Genomic DNA, 24,587 nt, shown 5'->3' with positions numbered 1-24,587 from the left:
CGCGCGTATCTCTAAAAATACCGCCTCCAAAATCCATAACCGCGGGAAAACCGCGGGACTGCTTCCAAGTATAAGGCGCGCGACGAATGGATCACGGTGTTAAACAATCGGCCGCGCGCGGTCGTCCTTCCGCGAGAAATAACGATTACGCCGTCCGCCGCGAGCGTTTCGCAATCCTCGCTTGCGCAGCCTCGCGACAAATTCTCTCTTTGGAGTTCCTCCTCCTGCTCATTTCACTCGCAGTTAGAATGTAAACTCTTTCCATCTCTTTCCCTCTCGCTCTTTCGATAAATAAAACACCGATCGCGCGGGTGCAACGCTCTGCGTTATTAATACGCGGCCGCAGCGTATCGCGCGCGAATAAAAAATCGCGCGTCGGGTCGTCTTAGATGCGGCGGTCAGCATCCAACATCCAGTTGCAGTGGATGCACTCCGGCCGGCGGATGCGCCTCTGTCCTGCACGTGCGGCGGGTTAAAAACGCCAAACTTCTTTCTTCGGCAAGTGTCCGATGAGCGGGAGAGCGAGGCCGCACCAAATTTGGTCATGCCAGCCTCCTTCCAGGGAGAGAGAGAAAGAGAGAGCGAGAGAGCGAGCGCGAGATGTAGGCTCTCTCGTAGTAGAACGTGGTGCGCTACGTAATCGCGTTACTACACGGCTGCTCTCGCGTATCTTATCGCGGGCACCAAGAGAAAGAGAGAGAGAGAGAGAGAGAGAGAGAGAGAGAGAGAGAGAGCGAGAGAGAGAGACGCGGTGAAGCATATTCTACTCTCGTTCCCTTTCGGTTGCTGTTGGAAAATGCGCACGTACGACTTTACGATTTGCAGTTTTGCGCGGCGCATCGATCGTCAGATTGACGAAAATAAATTCCTCAGATAGTTTGCGCGAGAAAAGAAGAAAAGAAGGGCATCTGAGAGAAGAATTCTTCCGCGGGAGGCTGTTCGGCAAGACGTCGAGCTTGATACTTGTTTATCGGCGCGCACACCGAAAACTAAGTTTTTTAGACTCAAGTAAATATTTATTTTAATGTTGTTTCCGTGATTTAAATAAATATTAGCTAGAATAATTATTTTTAAACTTAGGAAAAATTTTAAATCAAGAAATGATAAATGTATTTATTTAAACATAAAAAGTTTTTTTAGTGTATTTATAATTCTTTTTCGTCTTTTTCTCTCTTCTATTTCGTCGATTTGTTTACGAGAAGTTAAAATTTCAAGGTGATCTACGTCGATGCGACCGCCTTCGTTATTTCTGGCTGTACAATCATTACTATTTTTTATTTGAGCCACTGTTACGCAAAGAGATGACGGACAAACTGATGCGTTATCATCCGGGAGTTATCTCGAGGAAGTGGCCGTGCATTTCCTTCTCTCATTTTGCGCATAGAAAACCTTCAACAGTTGTTTTATCATTCCTACAGCAGCGTATCGCCTGTGCAAACGTAACTTCTAGACAATAACAACAACGGTGCTCTGATAATTTTTATGTAAAGTGACACATAAACCTTAGTAGAAAAAATTCTACACAAATTTGAAATACGTTACAAAGATGTCTTTAAAAAATGCTAGAATTGAAACACTTTTGTTAATTTTAGTAATTAAATACATATTTCTAAAAAAAATAAATATTTTTATGAAAAAAAAAATAATTTCTATAAATTTCTATTGTTAGTAGAATTTTGTTCTTATTTACAAAAAATTTTTTAAAGGTAAGCTACTTAGCTTCATCAAGAATTTCATCATAAACGTCGCTCTACAAAAATACAAAAATTTACCAAAATTTAGGAGTGTTTCAATTCTAACATTTTCATGTACGTTTTTATAGCATTTCTCCAAATTTGTGTAGAATTTTGTAGAATTTTTTTCGCCAGGGAATTTTTTTCTGTGCACAGTTTTGCCAAAGTATTTAAAAATTTAGTTAGTTGCAGATTTGAAGTAATTTTGTTAGACCATCAAAATAATTATGTAGAACTCTCTCGCTGGCTGCCAGAATGTCTAAACTTTTTGCAGCGATTTTCCTCATCATGCTCGAGCGTCCTACATAATTATTTAGATGATCCAACAAAGTTATTTGCGGATCTGTATCAAGCTAAATTTTTAGATACTTAATCATTCTTTCCATGTGGCTAAGATAATTTGGAAAATAAACTGTGTCCAAGTGAAGGAGAACGTGCCAAAAAAACGAAGGAAAGAAAACGGAGAACAGAGAATAGAGAAATAATTCATGATAACAACACAAGCAAAAGAACATTCTTATTTTGAGAATCTTCTTATTTTCGGAACATTAAACATTGAAAAGAGATTACACAACGTTAAACAGACAGATAATTTACATCTATGAAAAATATTTTTATAGTTTTATTAAAATATATACTTATTATTTAATAATAATTTTCATAAATTAAAAAAAAAAAGTATTGGATAAAATAAATATCTTCAAATTACGAATAAGAATTTTTCTTACTTATATATGATTGTTGAAGAGAATATATTAATTTTAATTTGACACTGTTTTTTTCTGTGAAGAGTACCTAAATTGCTCATGTGAAAACGTAATACAAATAATTATAGAGCCTTTAACGATTAACTAAATTATGCTAATATTTCTCGTTTGATTTTATATATATTTTCAAGTTCACGAAACTGCGCGTCAAATAAAGAAATAATTCGTTTTACCGAATCAAGAATTTTAATTCTCTCGTTAAATCGATTGAGTCTTCCAATTGACAACTAGTTTCTGTCGCGAGAATTAAGGTGAATCAAGGCGAACGCGTGAGCACGTGTTTATTTCAATGTTGTCGCTTCGGGCGCTCCCGCGATTTCATTTGCATTCACCAGGAACGTTTCGCGTTTCGCGAGAGAAAAAAAAGTATACGCGATCGAAGCCGACGCATGCAACGGGGCCGCGCATCGGCGATTATAAAAGGGTGGCCCCGCGGGATCGCGACGTAACGTTAGTAACGATAGGCGACGCGTCGGAAGAGCTGGGCGCTAAAAAAGGCAAAGGAAAAGAATGCAACGCGGCGGCGACTCGTTACGCTACTCGGCCTACGTTAACGTGACAATTCGCCTGTTCGCACATTCCACTCGTGCTTGCCGCGTCGGCGTTGAAACAAGGCTGACTCGCCCCTTCGATGTCGTTTCCCTCTCGCGTGGGCGCTCCTTTCGATTCACCTAAATTCACCATTCACCTATGCACCTGACTGACCGCGAGTAGGCGTGCTCTAATTGTAAAAGCACGTTCGTTGGCCGATTTTTTTTCAAAGACATTTTCGAAAAAGTTACTCCACTAGCGTGTGACTTCGAGTAAAACATTGACTTGTCAAGTAAATATTTGTGATAATGTCGTCAATATCGATAGAATTATCAATTTTTCATCGTTTGTTATAAGAGTAAAATGAGTTGAATAGCTAGAAATTTTATTGCGACTAATTCCATTTGTTGTATTAATCACTGATCAAATGAAGTATTAGAGTGTGATTAAACTTAGACAGCAAACAATATTTTTGATAAATATTCATAAATATTTATCATTACTATTTCTTTCTAATAATATTATATATTTATGTAATATATTATATATTTCAAAATTTATAATATATTATTATATGTATTTTGAAAACAGATTAAGTAACATAGTTTCAATATTTCAAAGCATTAGACATTCTAATTTTTCAAATTTTTGAGAGTCAAAACACTGAAAGTGGAAACCTTGCTAAAATAGGACAAGAAAGCACCCACGTATAAAACGATATGCGTGACACATATATCTATATATGGGATGCGCAATAAATTTCCTTTATCGGGAGATCTCGCTGCCAGAAAAGCTACGACGATAGAGATGAAGCTGGACCATCGCCAGAATCACGTTTTGTAATTCAATTTCATCCGTTTACGGGTCTTACCGTACGAAGCAAGGACTTCCGGCGCCACACTGCCGCGGCATGTTCTACTTTACCAATCGAGTTTCATTGGTGGTTTCCACGTGTGGTGCTATCTATACGGGGATACAGTTTCCTGCAGAACCTGCATTAGAGAGAATTTGGACATTTAATTTTTTTGTTTAATAATAGATTAAAATTTCTAAATTTTGCACTATTTTATTGAAAGTCTGTTTTAGACAATTTACAATTAGCAAATTTCAAAGTAAAAATCTGACATTTTTATTTATAAATTTTCATGCTGCGCATACGTGTGTGTTTATTTTAATACATATTTTGTACATATGTCAATTACCTTTTGCGCATAAAATTATAAATAGAATATCCTAAATTTTGACGAAAATTACGGAACACTTGAAATAGATAGATCATTTTCTTTGCTGTTTTCTTTTCGCGGGAAACTTTCGCAGAAATTAGAAATAAAACACCATTTTTTTGGTAGCGATATATCTTATACTATTTTTATTATTTTTAAAATTTTTTAACTAAAATAATTATTTTTTTTCGCGAATTAAAATTGAACGATTCAAAATTTTATTTTGTGTGCTCAAAACTATTTTCGATTTTTGTAGTTGTCCTACACGCCTTTGCGAATCTGTGTGTTGCACGTTGATATCATAAAATACTGAAAGTTAGCAGTCTGCATTTGTTTCTCTCTATTAATCCTGCAGGGATAATTCAGTACAGTCATTTGGATTTGGTAAACTCAATGTGCTGTGCATGGTCACATGCATTCACGCATCATACACATGTCATCATAGACACACGCTTCTATTAGTAACGGTGTAATAAATATGAGGAAATGTGGAAATATATATAAGTTGATTTAAGAATAATAATTATAGAAACAAAAGATAGCGCAAAAACCAAAACTTCCTTATTAAAAATTCTTATTTAAAAATCCGTATATGGATGATGTGTGATTTGAACGAAAAGTGCTTCAGAATACGCTACGTCACTACATTAATTTTAACTTTTACTGACGACTAACAATAATTTTTTATTCACAAAAATTTCTGAAATAATAATTTCGAGAAAATTTTTGACTATGCGAAAATTTTTTGGTTATATTTTTTTTAATTATAAAATTTATTTTTATCAAGTAATGGAGAAAAATAATTCTTCAAAGAGACTTCGTTACATCTATTCTGAGTGGGAGATAAAATTTCCAGGGGAGGCAATGGGAAAAGTTTTCTATGACGCACTTCGTAGCGATAGCACGCAATACGAATGGCAAATAGGGTAAGAGGGGCGATAGACTCATCTAGAAAGGAAGATCGAGATTGTCGAGACTATCTGCTTTCATATTTATTGCCATTCTTGCGTGGAGGACCAGTGTCTCTCAGTTTATCCAAGTGCCCTGTACGAAATGAGCAAGCACGCAGCTCTGATAGAAGCGCTCGAAGCATCTAAAATTGTCGAATTTGAAAAATAATTTTGAAATTTTTAATAATTTTCTCTCTCTCCCTTCTCAAAAATAAGATTACATCTATTATTTAATTGTTGTTAAAATGAAACTTATTCCGCACTGCGGAAAAGCTCTTCGTCTTTTTATAATAGCCTTCGGACGTTATAATCGATAGCGAACGTAATGAGAAATCGTATCGCGTGGAAATAAAATTCGACGACTTTCCCGTATCATAGGAAGTTACGTCTTCACTATTAAGACGATAGTGTTGCCTCCGCAAAGGAGTGGCCAAGAGGAACGTAAGGAAGGAGGATCCTGAGACGTCGGGCTAGGAAACGAGATTTTATGGGGGATTCCCGGGTGCTGAAACCAGCGGCAGTGATCATAAAAAAAAAACCTAGGCGCCCGCAGGACCGGGATGCGACCGGGATAGGATGTGTTTTGCCAAAAGCTGGGAAGCGTCGCGACGGCGCCAGGGGGTCTGGAGCCAATGTCCCGGGCCCTCTCACCCGTCTCTCCCTCTCCCACTCCCTCTCCCGGTTCCTGTCAATTCCGGGCGACTTCCCATCCCCGGGGGAAGACTCGCCCCGAAAACTGGTCCGCCACGAGCGTTCCCGGCGACCGCGCCAACACGCCAACGTTCCGCCGTCGCCTTCGTCGTCCTCGTGTACTGATTACGTCGTTCACGGTTAAACGAAACGAGCACGGTGGCTTCGTCAAAAAGTCCGCAGAGTTTACGCGAACATGGATAAATTGGCCCTTAATGCGCTAGACGAATGATTATCCTTGTCATGTTTCCCGACGTGTAAATAAGACCGTTGCTGTTGAACAGGATGATAACATAATTCGATGAAATCCGACCAAGATATATTTCTCTTCGCACTTTGATCATTTAGGATTCAAGAAACTACACAATTTTATTTTATTCTGTCTAGTTCAAAAACAATTTTTATTTATTGAAGAAATACCCTATAAGCGTGTAATATTATTTAATATTAAATAATATTCCTGAAATATTAATAAAAAATGGTTCCACTCCTAATAATATATGAATATTATAAAAAAATAAATAATAATATTTACTTTAATATTTTTAATTATCAAAAATTTTATAACTTTTAAATGTAATAATTATATAATTTACAAATATTTTATAAATAATAATTTACATTATTTTTTACCATAATAAGATTCATAGAATTAACAGAATATTCCCATAATTAAAAAAAAATATTGAACAAAATTTTCAAAATATTTTTATTTTTAATAATATTCGTATAATATTTTAGAAATATTGTGTGCTTATAGAGTAGATTTCATATCATATTAATTTTTATAAACACATATATCGAAGTTATTTTAATAACGACGAGTATTACAAGAAATAATTTACTAGATACGTAAACAAATAATAAATACATTTGTACAATAAATTTGGGCAATAATTTTATGTAAGATGAAACGTTTTCTTCTCATGAAATGCAAATATCAGTACAACAAAGTTGCATTCAATAAGAATTCAAGTTACAATTTCACGCCGAAGAGAACATGGCTGAAAGCTCGTGGACGAGAATCGCTTTGAAACGGAGTCATTCTCCATCGACATGATTTATAGTCGAGTTCCCGTCAACCCGAGGAAATAAATCCGCTGAAATAAATTCATTTCTGTGAGAGGTTTCGATCGTTCGTAACTGCGGCTGCTGCCCGATGGCGTCTACTCCACGAAACGCTGCGGGAAACGAACTTTGCGAGGATAGGAAAGCAAATATTTCTGTTTCAAGGAATGATTCTATTGCGGGGAGGCGTGAGATATTATCCATAAATCTTGCCGTATCTCCTCATAAAATGCCAGTTCTTTTGTCTCTACGAAGAGATGAGAAACTACAGAATTGTTGTATTATTCTGAGAAGGTGTAGAATTTCGTCGCGATTGTACTAGTAATTGATTGAATTATAGTCTATCTAATATTGTGTCTAATAATTGTATCGTAATGTTGTGATCTAATATTGTATTAATGATGCGAGAAAGGTTCGTTGATTCATCAAGTAGGCATGTTGAAACGATTCGTTCATCAAACTTAAGATGAGCATGGCTTTTGCTCCTCATGCAAATAAAGCTGCATTCGATGAGGCTCACGCTCGTGCAACATTAACTTTACTCATATTTAGATGTTTCTACCTCATATAGTTTATGGCTAGTCTCCCCGTGGAGAAGAAGGGGCACGGATACATCATGAAGCCCTAAAAAGAGGACAATAGAACAAACCCTTATGCGCGCAGCCGAGGATGATTTGACAAACTCTCGATCGCGTACGCCCGGGGTTGTACGATGGAAGGTACGAGATAGCGTCGGGCACGAGCATCGAAATCACCATAAAAAATCGCCCGTGTCTAACGCGTAAACAGTAGCTACATTCGATGGATCGTTTCGTATTCGAAGGGAATTAAACCGTGATGTCTGATCGTGACCTTTATGTTATCTTTATGTTACAACGATGTGAGAGGGAATTTCGTAAATGAATCGTAAAATCCATTGCGGAAAAAATTTTACAAAATTTTATGTCAAAATACTAGAACTGGAACTTTTGTTAATTTTAATAGCGGAATGCACATATCTGAGACAAAATAAATATATTTTTACGCAAAAAGATATTCCTGTTAAAGAAACTAATATTTCTACAAATTTGTATTTTTAGTAGAACCGTGTAATTATCTATAGAATTTTTTTCGCCAGAATAAGCTACTTAGAAATGTGTAAAACCATAAATGTTATATAAAATGTGTAGTCGTCTATACTTTATTAACATTTTGAATAAAGATTTTATGATAATATTTATATAATATATAAAAAAGTAAAGTGTAAGAAATATTTATAAATATTTATCATAAATATTGTCTGGATTTCGCTGATTGTTGCCCTTATTACTTTGCTTAAAACAAGCTTGATTTTTATATAGTTATTTCGGATGTGCGTTTTACAATATATCCCGAAGGACATTAATAATTAGATTTTTTTTTATTAACGCTGATTCCATGTAACAATTCCGCTTCGCGGAAAATCGCCCGTGATACCGGGTGTCGAAACAAAGATATCAATTAAGCCTCGATCCGATTTCACCCCCGCCTGGAAAACGAACGACGGATGTTCGAGGGTGCAGGGAGGCCCATTTCTCGGTCCCGACGACATCTCCGTCGGCGCTTCCGGTATCCGGTATCCGGTTGCGATTTTTATGCGGAGGGATGGAACGAGCGAACGATGATTCCACGGAATCTGAAAAGTCAGTCGAGCGAAAACGGCGCGGGCACGCACAAAGAGGGTTGATCCCACGACGGCAGAAGAAAGGGAAGAAAAACAGTTATTGTGCGTGGAAGAAGGAAGGGCCGGAGAAAGAGAATGAGAGTGAGGAAAGAGCCGACGTCGGAACGATACGTCGTCGCATCCGCCCGGGCAAACCGAGAATCACGGGGTGTCATTTGTCAACGGGGGTGCACGTGACGCTCGCATGAAATTTCGCCGGAAACTCGTCGTTTGCTGGACAGACGCGGTGATGCGAATCCGGAGCTCCGGGGTTCGCCGCGTCGCCATCTTGGTGTCACGTCTTCTGGAATACTGCGGGACAATTTTCCGTCGTTTGTACCGAATATTTTTCATGGCGTAAATGTGAAAGAAATGTGTTAAAACGCGTCAAGCATAAAACATTTTATTCGCTCGTTATTTTAGCTTTTACCTTTAAAAATTTATTCTCTGGAAAATTTCTTTGCGAGAAAATTTCAGAACGCAACAATCACAGAAGGCATAAAAGTCTATCTTGTGTAATGAGGTATCGTATGTTTGGGCGTGGACATTGCAAGCACGATTGTAACAGAGGAATATTAAGTATTAACGAATTATCTTGCTGGTAATTTATGTCACTGATGAAATACACGACTTTATTCGCTTCGCGCGAAATGGAGCCCCCGGGGTTAATTAAATCAGCAATAATCGGTCCGCCGCCACTCGTCCCATGCCATTAAAATTACAATCTCAATTTAGCACACGTGTCGCCCATAATTTCCTTCTTCGAATTAACACGCGTATAAAGAACTTGTTAGATTAAGTGTCATTCACTCCGAGACACGAATTCTTTCAATCCCTTTGTTGCGATAAAAATGTTTATGAAATTATCAAATGGCAAGATCGAAATTCTTAATGTCCACGATAAATAATTCGCAGTTATAAGCGTAACAAAATATATTAAGTTATCTAACATTTTTTTCGCGACTAATTGGTTCTTATAATTTAAAAACTTATTAAATAATTAATTTATAAAATCTGTAAACTTCAAAATACCTTTTCAAAATATTCATATATTTAAAATATGAAAAATTTTTAAAACTATTATAATATATTAACTATTGAACTTTATTTCACTAGACATTTCTAGATTTATTTGTGATCTTGTAAATAACATGGCTAAATATTAAATTAAAATTAATTAAAAATTAAATTAAATTAAAATTTATAGTAACTGACAAAATTATGTAGTTTTTTGTTAACAAAAATTAATTTTGCAAGATATACACTGAAAGGAAAAAATGGTTAATTTGGCTAAATTTCTTTAGTTCAAGTATTTATGTATTTAAGTTAAATATATAAATATATGTACTCAAACTAAAGAAATTTAATCAAGTTAAAAAATTTGATCAAATCAACAACTTTTTTCTCACTGCACAAAATGAATATTTAGTTGTACAATACTTACTATTTTTATCGAATAAATGAAAGCTATTTCTTTTCTGTTTTCTTATATACTCATATAGTTTGATAACGACATTTTTCAATACTCAAAATATTCATAATTGCAGGGGCAACGCAAATATGTAAATCTCTATGCACGTGCATTACGAACGTTTGCATAGTGCTCGATGTCGTTCAACCGCGACGGCTAACCGATGACAATAATAAAGCGTTAGTTAACAAGCCTCCAGAGGCCTCGAAAGAGGAATTTACGGCGCGAAAGTTACGGCGGGGGTGCGTTAACTACCGGGGTACTTAACTGTTCCCCCTCTAACATTTAAATCGCACCGAACATTTGGCCACGCAGTGCATTAGTCCTGGTAGAACGATCACGGATACGTGCGGCGATCGGAGGGATGCGCGCGTATCCTCGGTGCGGACTTAAGTAATGAACACGTTGCAATGAAGGGGGACGCGAATATTAAATTACAAACGCCTGCGTGCACTTGTGCGTGCACGTTGTCATCGCGTTTGCGAAAGCTTCCGATCTCGTTGATTCATTCTAAATGTGAAAAAATATGTAAGAAACATTTAGCCACTTATAAGATCGACGAACAAATGAAAATGTCTCTGTTGAAAAAAATTCTCATAATTTATCTCGCAATTTAATTAATAACCATTTAGAGTCACCAAAAATGCAGGTATTATCGTTTGCCACAAAATGTCAAAAATAATTGCCACGAAATAATTGACAATTGGATTGCATCAAGGACAGTATATGTAAAAGGCTTTAAATCTTAATGAAAGCATCATAACGTCAAGACAATGCATATTTCTCAGTTAAATCGGCTGCAAACAATCGAGGACTCGACTGTCAGCGCACATACAAATAACGGAAATTCTATCACATCATTGCCTCGCATTTTCACGAGGCTCGCGTCCAATTTGTACAATATATAGCCGAGGTGGAGTCACCCTCCAGGCTCGCTGGCCGCGCACCCCATAAATATCTAGAAACCACATAAACTGACCATCGTGAGTGCTCGCATTCGCGTCCTTTTGCAGAACAACCCTCCCTGCTGAGAGAACCTAGACAAAAGTTGCACTACCCCTGGAACTAGAGCGAGCGACGCTGGATCCACGCCCATGGCAGCCGAGGGTCGTAGTCAGAGTACACAAACTACCCCTCGGTATCGTCGGACCAAGGAGCACCGTTCACGTCAGATTACCGCCTAAGTAGCTCGATACTCTTCCCTTAAGTGGTGGCTTAATCTCATGTGTGCGTGTGTTTCCCCGCACCACGCATTGTTCATTTAACCCTTGTGCACTCGCAGGATGTACTGAAAAAAGGCTACGCATATTAATGAGAATTATCTGATGAGAGCATTGTATCCAAACTCTTTACACGCAATAATATTATCTAATTTAATAATTGGCGTGTGTGATTGAATTAAACATAGGAAAATTGAGATAAATTTAAAAAATTAAATTAAGTTAGTGATTCTTGTGCTAAATAAATATTTATTTACATATAATAAATACTTCGGTATTCAAACAAACTGTTCAAACAACCATTTACTAAATAAACGAGAATATAAGGCAAACTGATTTTGTGCACCTACAGTCTTTGCGATTTTAATTCATCTTTGACACTTTTAGAGTTTAATTATACGCGTGTAGTAACAAAATCTCTCTAGTTAACCTTATAGTTAATCTCTCCAGACTGCAGAAGTAAGAAAGGCTCTTTGCCAAGGGGAACACCGCCCCTGCAGTCTCATCGACGAGAGACAATTAATAATAATTAAATTCGAATTCAGCATCTCCGAGGGAGGTCCCCTTCTCAGCCGAGCAAAAACATCGTTGATCTATGCCCTCGCCCGCGTAAGATTATAAATGTCATCGTCCGCATAGCTCTTTTTCTTCCGCGTAATATATATCGCCTTTGTTCGTCGCGAGCGCGGCGGACCTTGACGCGGGAGAGTATTGCGCGGCTTCCTCTCCTCCGCGAGCTTTTTGTTTTCTTGCAATTAGGAACACGGCTGTTTGATAATCCGCGAGAAAATTCGTCGCGTCATCGATGCCGCCAGCTCATCGTGCGCGCATTACGCGAAGGAATTTACGGAAGAAGAATTTCGCGTTTCCGTCGGAAGGAAGTAGAAGAGAAGGCTCAGCATCCGGAACATCAATTATTTTAGAGAGGCCATTATCGAGCGCGCACTTACATTTGCATTTGAATACGACGGTGGAAAATGGTTTTACGAAGAATCAATGAGAATGCAATCTTGCATGTTAAGAGTTCTCCATTGTCTTATCTTGTAAATTTATTTCAGCGAGCTTTGCTAATATCATTGCGCAAGTCTGTTGTTGATTTTATGATAAAACAGTTGTACAAATTATAAAAATTGGAAGAAAGGATGAGAATTCAAAAGTCTTTAAATCAACTTCTGATTTTATAGTGAAACAAATTCAAGAATACACATGTAAAGTTGCGTCGCTTATATCATTACATCTAATGACATCCTGGACCCCCGTTTAGAGAAATCATTCCAGTCGTATATGAATGAAATTACTCGACGGGGGTCGCGCGTTCAGGGTGGTAGAATAGAATAATAAATTCGACAAAGAGCAACGAACCCTGTCGAGCGTGCATGACTTCCAATCGGGCCTAGGGCTTTTAATCAATCGAATCGATACGTATGCGATACATATACGCGACGGCAGCAATTCGATCAAGCAAATCGCTCGTGGAATTACGCCTGCCCGGACTACGTGCCCTAAATCATCGAAGGGGGTGGGCGTCCTCTCCCCCGTTATATAAATCATCCGCGTAACCGGAATACGTGCGCGCGTACCCGAAAGAATCTATTAGAAGATAATCGGCGAACCCCACATCTTCGCGGGCACATCGACGAGATATATTTTGATTTGTCACAGTAGGTGATACGCGCGTTTATGCGAGCACGCACTATTGACGATTGGACGCGTAAGGGTGAATCCGTGATGGACGTGAGAATCCAAATAGAAACTTTTATGCACCCCGCGTGTTCTCGGGATTGAAATTGTCGGGGGAACGCTAGACTCCTCTGGAAAATCTAGCATATCTGAGTTATGCATAAATCTAATCGCGTGAAAGAATTGCTGGGCGAGTCTGTAGAATTAGATGCGACGTTTTCTAATGTGAAAGCACGAGTGCATAATTAAAAGACATAGTTTTGTATTAACTTTGCTGTTTTCTTTGAATTTCCTTCATTGTAACATAAGGGGAGGGGTCATACGCTAAAAAAGTTCTAAGAAATAAAAAATAAAAAATTTTAACAGAAAATTACATGTTTTGGGTCAAATAAGTCTGTACAAAATAATAAAGTTAAAGAGAAACGAAATTCGCGTATCTTTTTTATACTTAAACTTTATTTGACTATATTTTACTTTGTCACAAAAACTGCTTTTATCAATTTTATTATTTAACATTGAACTTTCTCCCGAAAATGTCGTATCCAAGAGTAGAAAAAAAATATGAATTAATTCTTAAATAATAATTTAGTTTGAAATAGCAGTCGAGTGTTTGTTTAAGCGCGCGAATGTACATCTGCATTTCGTAGCTATTCAAAAGAAATGATTTCTTTTTATATTAACTGAGAGCTTTTACGTTAGCACATCTGAGTGTTTACACAGATTCTTTTTTGTATCCCAATATCAGTGGGGTAAAAACCTCGCGCTATTAGTTTTAGACGGTAGATTCTACGCTTGTTTGCATAGTGAAGTGCCGCTAATTTTTCCGTAAACTGTTATTCCAGAGGAGAAACCTGCTTTTCTACACCTTCCATTCTTGTCCCGCAAATCCATTTCGTTACAATGGCAGCCATTATCGTACGCAAACATAAATCTGCCCCCTCAGAAAGAAGTTATATTGTCTTGTACATTGAGAAAAAAAGTTTACTCAAGTTAACATTTTTTTTCTCAGTGTATTACATTTAGCTATGTTGTATAAAATTATTATTACATATTAGAGGAATAGATGATAATGTGAGCTCCCATATTTTGGTCTTTAAAACAAGTGAAAAAGTTCTCTGTTATTTATTCAAACTCAGGTTCAACAATTTGGAAGTCGTATCAGAATTCATACTCTGAATTTAACATTATAACAAAATTTAATATTCTCTATGTGGGTGTATATTTTGATTAAACAAATATTTATTGTATTAGATAACATTTAAAATTATAAATAAAATATTATTCTATCTAAATTGTCACAAATTCTAAACCGTCGTAAACGATCTTAATATTATATTTTAATTTTATTCAACACACGCATATGTATAAAAAGTGCATCTTAAAATCATACGTACACAACAAATTTGTCGCAAATTGTTGAATGTTGAAACTTCATTTTAGCGTAATTTTTTATTTGAAGGAAATATCAATCGTAATATTATACAATGTTTAAAAAAATAACGTATATTAAAATTGAAGTGGTAATCTATCTTCTCAAAGTTCTTTTTTTATAAATAATTACATATATTTCACAATCAGATATTTTTTAAAAGAGCAATTTTTACGTAAGTAATTACATAGATAAAATAATTTAGTTAATCATTTGATTTGGTTTGCCTTCAAAGAGTGAAATATAACATTTCAGATATTTCTTGAAGACAAAATTTTTGCTTCAGCAATGCTGTGAGAGTAAAAATAATAATAATATTTAAAGACAGGGTAATTCAAGTCGATCTTAGTCGATCGCCTCGAAGAATCGCGTCCATTAATCCGTGAGAGCATCGAGGCGTCTCTGGCAATTTTAATAATTCACCACCGCCATCGTATAACGCGGCCGGCCGTTTTACGCCGGTCGTAAAGCACTTTACAACTCGGTTCAATAAAAAAACAATTCAACAATTTCTCCGTCGGGATCAATAACGGATGAGAGCCGATTGGATCGGGTTTCGCCAATCGGGATTAGCCGCGGTAACTGGGGGATGGATTTCGCGGATTCTGCGCCATCAGTTCGGCGATCTCATTGGCCCCCTTGCAAGCGAGGGGGTTGTAACGTTTTATCAGGATGAAACTTTACAGATATGGACGCAAGCGAGTAGCGGGAATTACGCTGCTCCAAACAATAAAAAAAGATGGCGACTTTTGTCGCGTTCTTTTTGCTAACATATATTGCCGTGACGTACACACAATGGAGCTTTCCCGACCATCAAGAAAATTCTGGTCACGGTTTTTTTTTTAAATTGATATATAGGATTGCGAAAAAGTCACTCCAAGTGCGCGACAGCAAAAGCGATACCGTAAACATTTATTCAATGGCGCAATTTTGAATGCGCGATCTATTCGTCGGGAAATGTAAGAAGCAGAAAATGGGAACACTTATGTAAGTGTAAGCGTGAAATAGAACAACAGAAAAGCGAAATAAAAGAATGAGATAAACATGTAATTAAATAATCTTTCTTACGTTAAGCAACATCTAATATTATTTGTTAAAAAAATATTAGGATTTTAATTGCATATTATCCTTACAGATATTAATAACGCATCACTTCAATTAATGCTACTATTAGATTTAATTCAATTAAATGCTTTGTTTGTTCGTAGCTTTTAGATTTAATTTTGATTGATAAATCAAATAATAAAACTAATAATTGTTTAATAAACTATAATTTAATTTATTGCAGACAATAGGGATTTAAAGATTCAAATAATTTTCCTTTTGAATTATTCGGCCAATTCTGCCATAAATTTGGACATAAAAAAAATTGTAAGAAACGTTTTGAGTCATATATAATTGTATAAAATATTAAAAGAATAAATTTTTTCATATATTTCGGCGCTTAAAAACTTATTGAGAAACACAATAATTGTTTCTTAAATGATGAAATTTACTTGGGTAATCTACAGAGAATTAACATAAGATTTTTAAAAAATGAGCAAATTTGAATAACGTGTAATCTTTAACGATAAAATTTTTTTCTGTGTAATCATAATATAAGGTCTACAAAGTTTAGGGCATTGTAGTAATTTGAGGGGCATTGCAATAATTCAAGAGGCATTGCAATAATTCCAGGACCATTGCAAAAATTCAATAACTCAAAATTTTTTAAGTACAAAGACTTGGTGCTGCTAGACGTCTAATTGTAAGTACAAGATAAACGTAAATTTCTTTCTATTAAACTCAAGTGACACTATATTTTTATTTTTATTTAAAAATCTTATTCTAACATAAATAGTATCTACTTAAAAAGAACTAATATTTAAAAATGTTGTAATCTAATTATATTCAATTTAAATATGTATTTTTCAAAAAAAAGAAAGTATAAAACCTTGCATTGCATCGAGACTCAATTTCTCGAAGTTTATTGTTGTCGTTTTGCCGATGTGTTGAATGGTTCTCATTCAGCACTTATTTCGTGAACGACCATCGGAAATCGCGTATTTTGATTATGTGTATTGAGGGGTTAACAATGTAATAATATAATGTATAAAAAACACTAATAATACATGTTTCGTAAATTTATAAAAATATGATAAAATATACATTAATAACACAAAATGTTTTTCTTTTAAATATCCCCTTAACATTTAGTCCCATTCAATAACGAAAATTCTAAGGATTGTAATTTCTAGAATTAAAAATTTTAACATTTTGATGCAAACATTTAAATTTTTAAAAATTGATAGTGTTAAAACGGTTATAATAATAATAATTGATAAAAAGTTTGTACTATTTAAAATTCCAAACAATTTTTCAAGAATTGTGACAATTCGGAATTTTGAATCGCGAAAATTCAAAGTTTTAATGATAAGGTCAGGAAAATAAAATTGGCAAGAAACTTGCATTATATTTAAAATTTCAAAAAATCCAAGAGTTATGATTCCGAAAATTCGAAACTTTAAAATTAGAAAGATGTTCGACCGATACATGTAACATACAATTTAAATAAGAAGGCTTATTCGGTCATAGCTGGATCTTAATGCTTTATGTATATGTGTGATTTTATATACTAGTTGAGTTGGCTAATAGTGATTTCGGCTGGAGCACACGGGTTGCACATTTCAGGTGTCGGTGCAACTTTTGTGTTTGGCTAGTCAAATAATTCAGTTCCTTAATGGTGCCGCGTGTTTGTCTGGGCTCGATACACCTCACAAGTGCATATTGAGTGTATACACAAAGTGGACCTGAGAAAATAGTCGGAGCCAGTTTGTGTGCCACCGGTAAGGTGGCACACCGTTGCGCCCTAGCTGAAATCGCTATAAGATACCCGTACCGGAGATTCGGGAGGTCCCAGGTTCGAACCCTGGCTGAGATGATATTTTTCGCAATAAATTCTTTACAGTTTTTTCAGGGGGGGGGGGAAGGTTAATATACATGCTAGTAAGCATCAAGTATTATTAAATTAATTTTAATTTAATAAAAGTGATATTACTAACTCTTATTCGATTATAACCGTGTTATATGACCGAAAGTAACGGCGCGCAGTTTGGTTGAGTCTGAGAAAGTATATAAAATCACACGTATACATAAAGCACTACGATCCAGCTATGACCGAATAGGCCTTCTTATCAAAACTTTACATCGTGAAAATTACTAAAGTAATACTTCATTGCAAAGCAATAAACGACTTTTTCATTTAAATTTAATAGCTCTATTTGCTCTTGACAGATGTCTATTAAGATATATTTAAGATAAGATATAGAGGATAACATATAAAAGATATAGATTTTTAGTTTTATATTTATTTCTTTGAAAAGTTCGAATTATAAGCATGACAGACAATTAAAACTTCATCCTGTGTGGATACTGACTGCTTCGTAGTCCAAACATTGCTGACAGATATGTGAACAGCAATTTTTTATCTTGATGTTTCTTAATAGCTTTGATCACCATTTTGTCAACTACTCTCTGATCAGCCTTTCTTTGATCGCTCGGTTTATATTCTTCCTTTTTTTTGCTGAAAATATCACCTTCCTCCTTCTTGGCGCGCTTGTCACGTTTTCTTTTAAAATATTCATCATTGATGTGTGTGGGCACTTTGACGCCAGAAACATTTAAGCTCGTGGAAGTGGCAATCACATAATTTTGACTGACTCTTCGTAAAGGACAGGCATTGATCAGGAATGGTCCTGTAATAATTTGTTAATAATTATAAATTATAATAAAGTCTCACATTAATCTGTTAATATCAAATATAATATATAAAAGTCAGTAATAAACATACCAGTAATCAAAAGCAAACCACTCTTCAATTGTTTTAGAAAGACCACTCTCTTTCCCTTATGGGGACCAGCCAACAAGATGCAGATTGTTCCTGGTTTCAGAGTCGGTCTCAAGTAACGACGATGTTCATGGAAACATTTCTTAGCATGATGCACGGTAACTCGATCAGCGGTAGGATAGTTTGCGCGTCTCTTCTTCAAAAGCACAATACGCTTCTCACCGTTCTTGTCACCACCAATCTGCTTTTCGATAGTCAAGGGTTTCTTGGGCTTAGCCTGCAATACATAGATCAATTTTTTATTAGAATAAAAGTTTAATTAAAATTGGTTAAATATCTGTGATCAATTTTTCATAATTATTTAATGAGTAATTAATTATTACTACACTGTACCAAATAATTTCAAGAAATATTAAGTAATTTACTTTATGTACATGTATACTTTTAAATTAATGCATAGCCACTTACCTTCTTTTGAGTTTTCTTTCCAAGGAATTTATAGATAGCTTTTTTGTGGTACATGCGAGTACGACTGAACCTGTAAACGCCATTCCCTAAATCATAATTCCTTGGCTGTCCTCTCGTAGGCTTGCCCTTGCTCTTTACTTTCCCCTCTTTGGCTGCTGCTGGAGCAGCTACAGCTGGGGTAGCTGCAGCTTTCTTCTCCGGAGTTTGAGCTTTTGTGTCCACCATCTATAAAGATTTAAGTTTAATTGTAATAACAAACTGTATATGTAATCAAAGACATTCAACAATTATTTTACGCTTGTATACACGTAGAATTCTGTAACTTAGAGGTTATGCTTTCTTCGCGTTTCACGTGCAAGATAAAAATATGCATGAGAAAAGAAGCAAGTGTAATTTATCAATAACAAAAATAATATCAATGATAGAAATTATTCTATAAATTCAAGAAAGTAATATATTTATAAAAAGTAATACTATTTATTTATAATCTGAACAATTAGACACAAGCGGTGCATATGTCCTTTCCGCGGAAAAGTGACATCAACCCTTGATATCGCGAAAATATAGTGTTGCCCGAAGAGATCAGTCATAAATTATACGATATGCGCCCGTAAAGTGTAATATATTTTTGTTATAACAATCGGATTTCTTCGATTATATTAAATTGTTCGTCATAACACAATCTTACCGTAAAGCGAACGCTCGAAAAGGTAGGCACCCTCACCGACACCTATCGGCAGACATGTAAATCGTTGTCGATTTAAGTATCGATATATCTCGAGATATATCGATATTAAAACAATAACACCACATTTTAAATCGGGATTTGTACTTTATTTTTCATTAAAAAAAAAAAAAAAAAAAAAATTGTCTAATACATACTTTTAATGTGTTAAATATGTTTCAAAGATATCTTACATTGTGTTTAAAAAAACATCTGTTAAACAAAAAACTAGTTCTTTTTATTTTTGCAACTCTGTTTTAAATCAACAGAAATCACTACAATTTTATACAAAATACAATCTTTTTTTTAATAGTTATTAAATTATTATGCTATAATAATGTTACAATGAATTTAAAAAATGTAGAATGTTAATGAATTATAATAAAGGATTAGATTAAACGTGTATGAGGGAATAAAAAGATCCACATTAATGTTAACGTTAACTAAACTTTTTTTCACTTTCCATCCTCTTTGAATTTTTTGTCAGATATATTTTCTCATAGAGCTACAATATTCAATAAACTTTTACAAATGCAATGATGTCGGGAGTAACGAACTTGGGGGATCTTTCCATTTTCGTTCCCGTACGCTATAGTAGTTCTACTCATGCACTTTACACACGTACATACATTATTCAGAGGTATCATCGTGATTTCGAAAACGCAGTCTCACTGCACACGATCACGATGGAGTAGACTGCAACACACAAACGCACGTTCTTCACTACATTAGTCACTGATGGAATAGCTGAGTAAAGACATTCAAAACTATTATCACATAACGGTAAAACGCATCATGTGATAATTATCTGTCCTTGCTTTGAGAAATGGCGCAGTTCATAGTGGAATGCCGATGACCTCAAGCACGACGAAAAAGTGATGATTCTTAAAAATAAAGTAATCATATATTCACGTACTAAATGCGTGTTACAAAATATCGTACAAAAATTTATACGGAAAACCGCGTAACCATGATAAATGAATACAACGATTACAAATAAAAATTCACAAAAACGTGTGTGTAACGATAAATATGTATGCGACTGACGAGTAAAAAAACTATATATTATATATAACGATACAAGACAAAAATCGTGTGACATCTTTAATAACTCCCAGGTTAACTAATCCGTAACCTTCAACTTAATAATTCCTCGCGATACAACTGTAATATAGATTGCACAGCGTAATACACATTGCACCATGATGGAGATGACTTCCGACTTGAATATTTATAAATGGAGATATTTAAAATGGCGAGTTACGTCGCCGCGAGATGTTTTCGTGTCCTCGTGAGGCAATATTCGACGGATGATGTACAATTTCACATTGATCTAACGGATGAGGGGTTTTATTATACAAATGTTGAAAGATACGCATCATACTTCGCAAATACGAATAACGAGTGATAAAAATATCGAATCGTAATGCAAACGACAATGCATCGTAAATTTGCCGATGTGGACGATGTGTATGTTAGTAGAGTTTCTTCATCTGTGCTTCCTTATTGTCTCTGTAAAATAAAAAAAAGAATCATTAATATTACATATCTTCCTTTTACGTGAATAATTGCAAAATTGATAATGCATAATTACCGATAAAGACTGTACACCAATAATATTATCATCTGTATCGCGACGAACAGTAAGAACATACTAGTCGTTAGACAATTAGGACAATCTGTATTTCCAGTGGTTTTAACATCCTTTTTTAACGTGTTAAGCCCGTCTCGCATTTCCGTCATAAATGCCTGATAATCGTATCCCATTGGCTGTACCTGCGAAATTTATTGGTGTTAGAAATGTTTTGTAAAATTTGATTGCTGCTTTTAGACACCATAAATAATATATAAACCTGTGCTGTTGGAGCGTGTGCTTGATTATTAAGAATTGAGTCAGTCTTAGAATAGATCTCTCCCGTGAAGGATTTAATTTCCTTAACCGTATTCAATATGATGTTTTGATTACTCAGCACGGCATCGACTTCCTGTCGACGTATGGTGTCGATCAGCACAGGTTGCTGACCAGGCTGCCCCGCAACTTGTACACCTAATTATTAATGTAATTATACATTTAGATAAAATTGATAGATAATTATTGTATTGATATAAATTATAATTCAATTATAATTTGAAATATTATACCTCCTTGTCCAACTTGAGAAATTAAACTTAAAGTTCTCTCTTGTCTTCCAACAATCTCATCTAATTTCCTGTGAAGTTCACGCAAAGCATCAAACATCTGACTCTGCCCGTTGAATATCTGCCGTAATTCTCTTTGATTATCCGTTTCGTATTCTTCGAAATCGACTTTTTGCATTTCTGGATTCTCCCTGTCAAAATAACACATTACTACATTAGCACTCATTATTATAAAAGCATTATGATAGCGCATTGTATTTTTCCCTACTTGCGGTATTCCTCTTTGTGTTCATCTAGTTTCTTTTGATAGTCTAAGTATTCCTGTTGTAGTTTGGCTTGTTCCTCTAAAGAAATTTTATTCCCATCCACCGGTAGCTGTCCGGGAGGATATAGAGAGGTTGTAAGAAAATATAAGATGTCATGGTCATCAGCCAGACCACCTAGATAGTCAAAAATGCAACAATCACATGTAAATATGATTGTAAATATCACATGTAAATATTTTTATTATGCATACCAGTAGCGGCGGAAATTCCAAAGTATCCGTTTTTCGGTAACACAACGTTGTCGACTCGGAAACAAATTTCATAATCCTGCTCGTTGTTTGTCATGCCACTATGGAATAACACCTTAAATAGAGAAGATGCTAATCAAATGAAATGTCGAGAAAAGAAGCTGTTAAAAAATTCTCCAGTGTACCTACAGTTAATGAATTCATATAATACTCTATTCGTGCTCGCGTGGCGAAAGGTTTATTTCGGAAGTCTCGCAAGCAGCCTGCCAGTTGCTGCGTAGAGCCATCACTATTTAAGAACAAGATAAAATACACAAATTACATATAATTTGTTTGGAACGTGCAAGTCATTCGCAAGCTGCTGAATAATGAAATTTACTTTATGTGATCAAAAGCCTTTGTGCCATCATTTACAATCGCCATGATGTATGGATTATTGTGCTTATTGTCATTATCAAACGAGTCAAAGAAAATTCCTAGACCCGTCCAAAGATCCGAGCTACCAAAAACGGAACCGTTGTAGTGTCCTTTGTTGCTTGTGTACCAGAATGCCAAACCGTCCGCCCCTATCCTTCCACGTCCACTTATTCGGAATACTATTTCTACCTCCCACCAGTCGAAAGTTGTTGGCTGTTTCACCCATATTGCACCTAAATATTTCATAGAATTGTTATCCATCTTCAGTTTACAAAACTAAAGATTCAATATTATATACATTCACTTGAAAAGTCAATATTATATACATTCACTTGAAAAGTCAATATTATATACATTCCTTTTAACAATTTTTACTCAGGAAATTTTAAATATTGGCACATATGTAAAGTCACATATATTATACAAACCTTTTTGACTTCTAAGTGATGGTGCTACTCTAACATTTTCTGAACTAGCAATGGCATCTGCAATTTAAAATATAAATGTATACTTTTCAAAAATAACAAATATATTACATTTATATAATACTTATGTTAGATAAATATTGTATTTATGGAAATTACCTGAGAAATAATATTATTATTTTGAAGAGAAAAGTAAAACATATGTTCAATTAAAATCAACATAATACAGCAATATTAAACAATGCTATTGAATATTTCTTTAGACTATCATTATCAGATATTTCTTTATAGAAAAGAAGAAATCTTCCCCTATAAATTTAATAATATTTTTTTCTCATTTTCATTAAATATAACTTTATTCTTCTCTCATATAATTTCCATTATCCAACTAAACTGTTGTTAAGAAAATAATCTGGACGTTAATTGTAATTGTTAGTCTCTAATTATTATGTATCGACGCGGTCGTCGCAATTTCGCGCTTGATAGATAATCTGTCATTTGCTATTTTAATTTCGCGGTGTGTACGCGTGTGCAGCGAGGAGCGTGCACGCGCGCACACACGTCATCAGTGTTTTGATCGTTCTCGAGATATCTAATCGCAGCGGGAAACTATGCCGTCATGTGCACGTGGATCGACGCTCGTCAGAGGACGCGAGGAAGCCGCGAGTCCTGCCGTCACGTCGTCCAGGTCGGCGTCGCCGGAGTAACATACGGCGTCGCGCGACAGGTGTCGGTTTAGGTTATATACGTCGGCGCCCCCCTGCGCAATACGGAGACCCTGTGTACTCACTTCCGCCGTATTCCCAGAACGGTACACTGCCGTCCTTTTGTGCGAGGTACGGTGGCTTGAACGAGTACTTGTATTCGAATTTCCGATGCGGCGCCTCGCCGCGGCATGACAATACGCCGCATGACACGAGAAAAACGAGGAGCCACCTCACCTCGGCGGCCATCTTCATTTCGACTGACGGGACTGGTCGGCCGTCGGCAGCCGGTCGGTCGGCACGCCGCGAAGTTGCCCGCGTACTGAGCGCAGCGCGCCACTCGGTCATTGGTGGGCACGCGCGCGATTTCGATCACGCGATTGGCCCGCGGACAGTGACGTGTCGCCTTCGTGGCCAGATTTCAAGGGTCTCAAGGACTTTGCGTGGCATTCAAACGGCATTAAAATTCGTTTAAAACGCGTTCCGAGATACATCGACAATACCGAGGTTCCACAGTTCGCGTCACGTGCGCTATAGATTTTTAATATTATCGATATTATTTCAGAATGCGCTACAGGTGAATCTCTATGCCTTTTAACTTTATTTACTTTTCTATCGCGTTTAAAAAACCGTGCATTTCTTAAATCCGCGTAGACCAGCGTTTTTATCAATGTAAATTAATCTCTTTTTAAAATTAGAAAAAAAATAAAGAATAAAAATTAAATCAAGATTATAAAGTTGATCTATTATCACCATAATACAGCCAAATATATTAAAACCGATTTAGCGAAATGCTTCAAAGCATTTTTTAATTGATCAATTCGTAAAATTCTTTATTTCGATTGGTCAATGAAACGCTTCGAAGCATTTGTAGCGTCGTTCCTCTCTGGTAACGTCAAGTGAACTGTGGCTTAGGAACTCTAGCAG

General features: G+C 35.8%; 2 protein-coding genes across 3 annotated transcripts; both read right to left on the bottom strand.

Moving 5' to 3' along the window:
* Window positions 1–17,770: 17,770 nt before the first annotated feature.
* Window positions 17,771–19,506, bottom strand: LOC105205724 (60S ribosomal protein L6). Of its 2 annotated transcripts, none has more exons than XM_011175214.3 (4): window positions 19,426–19,506; window positions 18,738–18,962; window positions 18,273–18,546; window positions 17,771–18,177 (listed from the first exon to the last, which is right to left on the bottom strand). In XM_011175214.3, exons 2-4 carry the CDS (start codon window positions 18,960–18,962, stop codon window positions 17,831–17,833), a joined length of 846 nt encoding a protein of 281 aa, XP_011173516.1. In that variant the 5' UTR covers window positions 19,426–19,506; the 3' UTR covers window positions 17,771–17,830. The 2 variants fall into 2 exon arrangements, with proteins under 2 accessions (XP_011173516.1, XP_039305870.1); XM_039449936.1 differs by lacking the exon at window positions 19,426–19,506 and adding an exon at window positions 19,283–19,342.
* Window positions 19,507–19,888: 382 nt separating this feature from the next.
* On the bottom strand, window positions 19,889–23,987 carry LOC105205725 (protein ERGIC-53). The gene is made up of 10 exons (XM_011175215.3): window positions 23,747–23,987; window positions 22,960–23,016; window positions 22,494–22,764; window positions 22,304–22,403; window positions 22,118–22,229; window positions 21,869–22,040; window positions 21,604–21,791; window positions 21,315–21,508; window positions 21,056–21,237; window positions 19,889–20,973 (listed from the first exon to the last, which is right to left on the bottom strand). The coding sequence occupies exons 1-10, from the start codon at window positions 23,913–23,915 to the stop codon at window positions 20,937–20,939; spliced, it is 1,482 nt and encodes a 493-aa protein (XP_011173517.1). The 5' UTR covers window positions 23,916–23,987; the 3' UTR covers window positions 19,889–20,936.
* Window positions 23,988–24,587: the final 600 nt, after the last annotated feature.

Source organism: Solenopsis invicta, chromosome 5 (genome assembly GCF_016802725.1).
Source record: "Solenopsis invicta isolate M01_SB chromosome 5, UNIL_Sinv_3.0, whole genome shotgun sequence".
In the NCBI taxonomy this organism is placed as follows: Eukaryota; Metazoa; Arthropoda; class Insecta; order Hymenoptera; family Formicidae; genus Solenopsis; species Solenopsis invicta.
This window is presented reverse-complemented; position numbering and strand designations above follow the sequence as displayed.

Coding starts and splice junctions, on each gene's coding strand:
- LOC105205724 (XM_039449936.1), bottom strand. CDS start 19,327: ATGACTGATCTCTTCGGGCAACACTATATTTTCGCGATATCAAGG. Junction 18,963..19,282: donor ATATTTTCGCGATATCAAGG/GTTGATGTCACT, acceptor AAATCTTTATAG/ATGGTGGACACAAAAGCTCA. Junction 18,547..18,737: donor GAAAGAAAACTCAAAAGAAG/GTAAGTGGCTAT, acceptor TATGTATTGCAG/GCTAAGCCCAAGAAACCCTT.
- LOC105205725 (XM_011175215.3), bottom strand. CDS start 23,915: ATGAAGATGGCCGCCGAGGTGAGGTGGCTCCTCGTTTTTCTCGTGTCA. Junction 23,017..23,746: donor GTTCTGGGAATACGGCGGAA/GTGAGTACACAG, acceptor TTTAAATTGCAG/ATGCCATTGCTAGTTCAGAA. Junction 22,041..22,117: donor TGGAATTTCCGCCGCTACTG/GTATGCATAATA, acceptor TTGACTATCTAG/GTGGTCTGGCTGATGACCAT.